Genomic DNA, 9,199 nt, shown 5'->3' on the forward strand with positions numbered 1-9,199 from the left:
ATTTAAAAAATTTTTATTTTATTTATTAATTTGTTTTTGGCTGTGTTGGGTCTTTGTTGCTGCGTGCGGGCTTTCTCTAGTTGTGGCGTGCGGGCTTCTCACTGCAGTGGCTTCTCGTTGTGGAGCATGGATGGGCTCCAGGCGCGCGGGCTTCAGTAGCTGTGGCTCACAGGCTCTAGAGCACAGGCTCAGTAGTTGCAGCTCACGGGCTTAGTTACTCCGCGGCATGTGGGATCTTTCTGGACCAGAGCGCAAATCCGCATCCCCCGCCTTGGCAGGCGGACTCCTAACCATTGCGCCACCAGGGAAGCCCCATTTGCACATTTTTATGTGACATCTGAAAAATGTTATCAGAAGTGTTAACAGTTGCAAAAATGTAATTTCTTATGTATTGTATGTTTTACTTCTATTATTGGCTTATTATTTATTCTTTTAAAAATATTTCTAGTAGCTGCCCAAGTCTTTACAGTATATCCCTTTAATTTGTCACAGTCTACCTTGAAATGAGTAGCTTCACATATAGCATAAGAACCTTACAACAGGATAGTCATAATTCTTACCTCTCACCTTCTGCACGTCTCCAATTTTTTGTGCTACCACTTGCTGTAGTAGAGCATCTATGGTTTGTCAGAAGGGAGTTAGTAAATGTTCCTTCACAGGTGCTATAGGAACTGACACCCTCAGTAAACCCACGGGCTCCTGTTGTGCTGAAAATGAGGCACTGATCTGAGGATGCAATGCTAAGATCGTGGCTCAGGCTTATTCCCATGGAGGTGGCCATTTTCCATTCTGAAACCTCGGGAATAGGATAGCATCAGAATCCTTAAGAGGCTATTTTTCAAAACCATTGTTTGTTTTTCATAGTTAGCCCTCCTTTTTAGAAGAATGCTCTGATTTTTTCCACTCCAAGAACATTATGTGAATGGACTGTGTTCCTTAAATAGGGAAAAATTCACCAAGATATTTGCTTGTGTCTATTGTTTGTTTAGCTCTTGTTTCACGTTAACAATGGTGCTGGTAGGATAACAGCCACATATGAACCCAAAGCTCCCAATACTCTCTGTGATGGAAAATGGCACACACTTCAGGCAAACAAAAGCAAACATCGTGTGGTTCTGATTGTCGATGGGAATGCAGTTCGAGCTGAAAGTCTACACACCCAGTCTACCTCTGCTGACACCAACAATCCCATTTATGTTGGTGGCTATCCTGGTGCGTATGTCGTCTGCTCTGCTCATTCACTTTTGAGGGGCATTGCCACTGGGGAAAGTCTTAGTTCATGTGGATATAGAATAGGGATGAAGAAAAATACATGGCTTGGGTGATGATAAATCCTTTACCATTTTAGCAAGTCTATTTCAAATTCCTAGGAATTCTTGGAAAAATTAAAATAATCTACACACATAAGGTAATCACTAGGTAAGACTCAGAGAACATCGGATGTGATGTACAGGAAGCTGGATGACTTCACTGAGAAAGATCTTCTCAGATGACCCCCAAGTTGGGAATCATTTTAGGGGTCAGTAATCATTTTAGAGGACAAACATGTGTCTTATGCTCTCACATCGATTTCTGGATTCAAATTATGAATTTTAGATGCTCCAAGTAATTGATACAAATGTTAATAAAATAAAAATCCCTTTTATGACTTTTTAAGTCACTATACCTTAAAATTGTTTATTAATAGTTTTCTGTGAATTCTGCTATCACTGAAGCCACTTATATAGAAAAATATTCTTCTAATTTTGATCTGGAAACCACAAGAAGTTATTTTTGTTCCTATTGTGCTACCTATGTCATTTAGCAAAATTTAACACTATTTATCTTCTCTTCTTTCCTAAACAGCTGATGTAAAGCAAAACTGCCTGAGCAGCCAGACCTCCTTCCGGGGCTGTTTGAGAAAACTCACTCTAATTAAGGGTCCACAAGTGCAATCCTATGACTTCAGCACAGCTTTTGACCTACAAGGAGTTTTCCCTCATTCCTGTCCTGGGACTGAGTCCTGAACTTTGGGGAACTCCTCAGTTGGGAATCATCATTTATATTTTGAGGAGAATTATTTGGTGAATTAAAACCTTTACAGTTCAGATTTCATTTCCAACTCAGGTTAAATGTTCCCAGAGAGAAATTTTTTGTTTATGTCAAACTAAAACCACATGTACAACAAATACCTCTATTAAATAGTTTAAAATGTAAATTGAATTCACTGGCTCTTTCTTTAAAGTTTTTTAAATGAAACTTTTAAAATGTTGAATATTCTATTGATTACTTGACAGTATTTCATGTTTTGCATTTTGAACTTTTAAAAAATAAAATATCACTATAGACGATAATAGATTAGAGTATGAATACTTTCATTTCTTTATCAAGATTTTAAGCTCCAATTCCTACAAAGAACATGTATTCAATAATACTACTGGGTACGTTCCAGCAGAGGGCACCAGCTGTTTGCCCCAAAAGCACTTTAAACACCAGCAAGTCACAGGGCAAAGGGAACACAGGAAGAAGGCAGAGCCTCCTCTAGACATATCCTTGTTTGGTAAGGACCTAACCTAACAGAGTATTTTCCAAGACGAAAGAAAAAAAAAAAGTGGCCTCATAACTAGTTAGCTCTTCTTTTACTGTTAATTTTATTTTCATTCCTTGGGATGAGACAGTTTTCCTTGATCAGCTACTTTTTCTGGGAGAATGTGTGTAAATTCCAGAAGAAGGAAAATTTTAAAGCCATAAATATATTTTAACGAACTAAGCAGTTTTAAACTAAGATCTCTGAAGGATCATTTAGTTCCCTGCAAATATATTTTAGTTTTGCTCTGCAGCCGTGGCTGGAGTCAAAATGGCTACTATTCCATTTGCTTCAGAAAAATGACTGCACTTTGCAAATGCTTACTTGAAGAGAGGTCTCTACCACTCTTAGAAATGACCTGCTTTTATAATATGGAAGGTGATAGGTTCAGTTTCTACTTCTGTGAGAGATTTTAATTTCATAAACAAGGAAGACAACTGTGGTCCTGGGCCCTGTCCTTCTGTGCCTTGCTCATGTTTGTGAACCCTTGTAGCGATCTGCACCTCCTGGCTGATGCAATTCCTTCCCAGTAAACAACTGCATGAAGATATTAGGAAAGGTAGCAGCCAACTGTGGGAGTGCTGTCTGTTCTATAGCATCTGGCAATTTAAGGAATTCAGACAACTGCAGACTTAAGGCAGCTCACTTGACAGCTGGATTAGGAAAAGGGCATTTGCCATCCCAGCAGTGAAAATGCACAAGGGGCCCCCTCACTGTGCCGTGGGTGGCCTTTCTGTTCATGTTTCTATGGAAACCATCTACAGCGGGAGATGACGGCTCAGACATTCTAGACCTTGGTTCATCACACTGGGTGAGGAAAAGATGCAAACCAGGACAGACAGCAGGTTGTAGAGTTGCCATGGGCTTTTGCCCCTCTCTCCCCCTCCCCACTTATTAATAAAGCTAAAACAGAGTTTGGCCTTTCGTGGTTATAACTATTCCCAAGGCCTCTCTTAGAAGACCCCCTCAAGGGAGCACCCAGCTCTCTCCCCTTTGGCCTTTACAGAGCACGAGTAGAGCCACCCTTGGTTTGGCTGTCTCCCCATGATGGTAAAGAACCTGGGCTCCAGCTCAGACACCTGGCTCTGACTCTCACTGCAGGGCCTTATGCTGGTTCCTTAACCTCTCTCAGCAAGGCAGGATTCAGGTCTTTAGTGTAAGGTTGCCAGATAAACTACAGGACACCCAGTTAAATTTGAATTTCAGATAAACAATGAACATGTTTTTAACTATTCCACGATATCATATATTTTTTATTTGCTAAATCTGGCAGTCCCACTTTACAGGCTCCAAGGGCCTAGAAAGATTGATACCCCTTCCCTCCCTACCAAATAATTCAAAAAAAAATTTTAAATCTACACCTTAAAAGACATGCAATAGAACTTGCTGAAGATCATACTTTTCCCATGATGCTTTTATTGAAACATCAGATTATTTTCAAAACCTATTTTTGGTGGCCCAAGCATTTGCTTAGTTTGTTAATCCATCACTGTTTTTAAGAATTGTGGTAAAATATAGATAGCATAAAACCATTTTTACTGGGGCTTCCCTGGTGGTGCAGTAGTCAAGAATCCACCTGCCAATGCAGGGGACACGGGTTCAAGCCCTGGTCTGGGAAGATCCCATGTGCCACGGAGCAACTAAGCCTGTGTGCCACAACTACTGAGCCTGCGATCTAGAGCCCGTGTGCCACAACTACTGAGCCCACACGCCTAGAGCTGGTGCTCCACAACAAGAGGAGGCACTGTAATGAGAAGCCCGCGCACCACAACCAAGAGCAACCCCTGCTCGCTGCAACTAAAGAAAGCCCGTGAGCAGCAACGAAGACCCAACAGAGCCAAAAATAAATAAATTTATTAAAAAAACATTTTTACCACTATCTTAACCACTTTTTAAGTTATTTAACCACTATTTTAACCATTTTTAAGTGTATAGTTCTCTGGTTTTAGGTACTTTTTTTTTTTTTTTTGCGGTACGCAGGCCTCTCACTGTTGTGGCCTCTCCTATTGCGGAGCACAGGCTCCGGACGCGCAGGCTCAGCAGCCATGGCTCACGGGCCCAGCTGCTCCGCAGCATGTGGGATCTTCCTGGACCGGGGCACGAACCCGTGTCCCCTGCATCGGCAGGCGGCCTCTCAACCACTGCGCCACCAGGGAAGCCCTTCAGTGCTGTTTCTAAGCCTCAATCTTCTACCTATAAGGTGTAGTTATGATACCAACCATGGAAAGGCGTATATATATTTGGAAATATTACTAAAATTGACTCAAAAAGAAGGAGAAAATCTGGATAAGCAAATAACACTGACCTTAATCCTCAGTGAAATATAATCCTCAGTCAAACCTGCTGGCAAAAAAAAGTGCAAGGATCAGTTGGTTTAAAGACAAGCTTTATTAAACTCCAGCAACAAGAAAAAGAAAACTAACCAATGCATTTAACATAGCTGGTATAACCTTTATGAGGCCTGATTTATATAATACCTTATTGATTTTCCTATATTATCTGTCTCTACAACCATCTCTAAAAGGATGCATCATAATTAGGGATGCTGTACACGTGACTGGATATGGGACAACCATATTCAACACAGGCTTATGAATTAAGTGCCAGTTTAGTATCCAAACCAGAAATTGAGATGAAAATAGATTAAATGCTCTGTTAGAATTGATGGGCCAGGAGGCATGTGTATTCTCACCTTAGAACACTATAAATCAAGGGCTAAGTTGTGGTACCATGAGAAAGACAGGTCTGGGAAGGTTTAAAGAGGTAGCTGTAACTAGGCTTTGCAGAATGCACAAGAGCAGCTTTTGTGGGCCACAGACAATTTACAAAGTGCTTTCTTATGCACGGTGTTGTTTGGGTCTAGAGAGGAGGTGTGGAACCATGACACATGGGTCTAAGCTGCCCAGCTGAAAGAAAGGGGACTGTTAGGAATAATGGGGGGCAGGTGGGAGAACGGGCAGGTGGAGAGAGAACAGAGTGGATGGGGCCTAATCATGGAGAGCCCAAAAGTTAAGGAGGTAGGAAGGAGACTGGATGCAATGCCTTATGAAGTGTCAGGGTTTTCCATTAGGAGAGTGGTGTGATGAAACGGTGCATTTGAAATCATAAACTAGCTGGAGAGTGCAGCCTGAGTCAGCCAGTTGAGCAACACTAATTGAGTGGTGGCTGATACCAGGGCAGTGATAAAGGACAAGAGAGGTGTATAGGAACGTTAGAGGCTCCAGCAGTGCATTAGCTTTAGGCAGTAAAAGATCGGGAGCTTGGACAATGAGAACGGTGGTTCCACAGAGAGGAGGTAAATTGAGAAAAATTATGAACTTAAGCTTTGAATGTATTGAATTTGAGAGAATGGTGAGAACATCTGAATGGAGGTGTCTCAGCCAGCTGGCTGGATTAAGGACTGGCCCAGGACTCTTCTCACTACTGCAAGCTTTGTCATTTATATATCAAACAGTATTTGTCTTTCTCTGTATGACTTATTTCACTATGCATAATACCCTCCACTTCCACCCATGTTGTTGCAAAAGAGCAAAATTTCATTCTTTTTAAATTTTTAATGGCTGAATTCCACTGTATGTACATGTACCACATCTTCTTTATCCATTTGTCTGTTGATGGACACTTGTGTTGCTTCCATATCTTGGATACTGTAAATAATGCTACTACATTGCTATATTGCAATGCTACACTGGAGTGCATGTATCTTTTCAAATTAGTATTTTTGTTTTTTAATGGTTCTTATTTATGCTCATTTTCCCCCTCAGATTGTATGTGCTCCTCAACAATCTGTTAATTGGTTCATAGCTCCTGGAAGGTCTATATTGTGTTGGATATTTCTTGGGCATTTCTCCCAGAGCTAAAATAATTAGGACCTATGGGAGATTATTAGTAGATAATTGTTGAGTTGAATATTAGTTTATCATTTTTTTCCAAAAATACCTAAGCAGTGTAGTTCTTCCTATAAATTTCAAAAGTTCTTTGCAAATGTAATTCCTCTGAGCCATCTAATAAGCATAGAGCAAATGGCAGAATAAGCCTCTTTTGCAAGATATTCCCAAAAGAAGTTCTAAAGGCTGAACAGTTTTCATAATATCAATACGTAGTGAAATTTTCAGCTTAATATTCTGAAGTGTCAAAACTATCAGGATTTTTTCAAACTGTGACAAAGACATAGCTCATGTTCCTTTCAAACTCTCTCAGGGTCCAGCAATGGGACCATCACTGTTGTCTGAAGCAAGGACTTGGGTAAAAACATAATGGAAATCATTTTTTTCTCTCTGAGTAACACAATTTAGAAATAATATTTTCTTCTCAGAGTATATATAGTGGGTAATATTTAATTATAAAGTATTAAAACACAAACTCCCATCTTGAATATTGAAAAGCTGTGGTGGTCTCTATTTGCATAATTAGAGGAATTTCATTGACATGAAAGAGTAAAGTTTATGGCAGTTTGTTTTAGTCAGAACCATTATAAACATCAAGCATTTCATCAACAATTTAATTTTTAGCATGTGTTCAAAGTCCAAATGTGACTGTCTGTTATGAATAAAAACATAGTAAAAGCTTTAATAAGAATTGAAAAGCACTGAGTTGTGTCCCTATTAGGTGCTCAGCAGAGAACAATTAGGGAAAGAACATCAGTCAAGGGAGCAGATGGGAGCTTGTGAGGAACAGACACACCAGAGGTTACATGTGGTGTGTAACCAAAATGGTGTGTATCCATTTGCAACCAGACTAGAAAGGTAAGCAGGACTTAGGTGTGGTTAGGAAATTAATGAGTCTGATTAAATGTATTAAATTGATTTAAATGTAATTCTGGGACTTCCCTGGTGGCGCAGTGGTTAAGAAACCGCCAGCCAATGCAGGGGACACGGGTTCGAGCCCTGGTCCAGGAAGATCCCACATGCCGCAGAGCAACTAAGCCTGTGCACCACAACTACTGAGCCTGCACTCTAGAGCCTACAAGCCCCAACTACTGAGCCCACGAGCCACAACTACTAAAGCCCGCACGCCTAGAGCCTGTGCTCCACAACAAGAGAAGCCACCGCAATGAGAAGCCCGTGCACCACAATGAAGAGTAGCCCCCGCTTGCCACAACTAGAGAAAGCCTGTGCGCCTCAATGAAGACCCAATGCAGCCCAAAATAAATAAATAAATTTATAAAAAATAAAAATTTTAAAAAATGTAATTCTGTACCTTTGAAGTTTGATTAAATTGATCATGGAGTTTAAGAAAAAAATACGAGTGAGAAAGGCAAAATGTGGAAAATCATCTGGCAGGCTAAACTCACTAAGTCTGGCTGGAAAAAAATGTTCAAACTCAGAAGACTCTGTGAAAATCTTTCAATCTTCTAGGTGAGATCAGAAGTGAACTGAAGAAAGCACTTCTTAATAGGCTACCCTAAAAGAGAACACTTTTTCCTCCTCTCGTTGTTATACTGGAATTGAGTAAAGTTGGGGAGAAAAAGGAGAGGAATCCTAAAATGGTAAAGTGACTAGACAAATCAGTGAATTATTGCTGACTTATAGCAATTCCCGAAGTCAAGTGCAAGGTATGCGTTTGTGTGTGTGTGTATGTGTGTGTGTGTGTGTGTTTTAGTTGATATATAACCAACAGAAAGTGGGATAGAACTTATGGTCTGAACATAACCTAGTCGATTTCTTACTAAAACACAAAACATCAACAATTCTTCAGTGACGTATAATAGGACCCAGGGTCTACAATACATAACATTCACATTTGTTATGTCCAGGATACAACTCAAAATCTTTCAACATATTGATACATACAACCAGGAAAATAGGGCCAATTCTCAAGGGGAAAAAAATGCCAACCTCAAAATGGAACTAAAAGACAAAAACCTTAAAGCAGTGATATCTATGCTACATAAGGTCAGGGTAAACACATCTGAAATGAATGAAATGATACAAATTCTCAACAGAGAAATGGAAAATAGAAAAAGGAACCGACTGAAAATCACTGAACTGAAAAATACAATATCTGAAGTGAAAAAAATCACTGAATAGTCTCAATATCAGAATGTAGACGGTAAAGGAAAGAGTCAGCAAACTTGAAAATAGAACAATGAAAATTATCCAACATAACAAACAGAGAGATAAAAGATTGAAAAATACCCCAGAGTGTCAGGTAGATAACTTCTACAGATCTATCATAGCATAATTGGAGTCCCATAGGCAGAAGAGAGAGTGGTTGGAACAAAATTTTTTCATCAAGAATGACAAAAAGTCCCCCAAATGTAGTGAAATACATACATTTACAGATTCAAGACGCTCAGCAAACTCCATACAGAAAAATTTCAAAGAAAACAATGCCTCAACACAATAATCAAACTTCTAAAATCCAAAAATAATTGAAGAATTATTGAAATCAGCTAGAGGGAAAAAGCACACATTACATACCAAGGAACAATGATTCAAATATCTATGAATTTCTCAGGAGAAATCCCAAAGGCCAGAAGATAGCAGAACTACATCTTTAATGTACAAAAAGAAAAGAGTTTATCAACCCAGAATTTTACATCCAGTGAAAATATAAAATTATCTTTCAGGGCTCCCTGGTGGCACAGTGGTTGAGAGTCCACCTGCCAATGCAGGGGACACGGGTTCGTGC

The 9,199-nt window shown here is 39.8% G+C and overlaps 1 protein-coding gene across 1 annotated transcript in view; it reads left to right on the forward strand.

Annotated features, from left to right (window-relative positions):
• The window catches only part of LAMA1 (laminin subunit alpha 1), a 132,193-nt gene extending 130,187 nt beyond the window's left edge, over positions 1–2,006 (forward strand). The window contains exons 64-65 of the mRNA XM_060118355.1: positions 990–1,212; positions 1,846–2,006. Of these exons, the coding sequence (XP_059974338.1) occupies positions 990–1,212; positions 1,846–2,006 (384 nt within the window). The remainder of the gene's footprint in view (positions 1–989; positions 1,213–1,845) is intronic.
• The last annotated feature ends 7,193 nt before the right edge of the window (positions 2,007–9,199 follow it).

Source organism: Mesoplodon densirostris, chromosome 15 (assembly GCF_025265405.1).
Source record: "Mesoplodon densirostris isolate mMesDen1 chromosome 15, mMesDen1 primary haplotype, whole genome shotgun sequence".
NCBI lineage: Eukaryota > Metazoa > Chordata > Mammalia > Artiodactyla > Ziphiidae > Mesoplodon > Mesoplodon densirostris.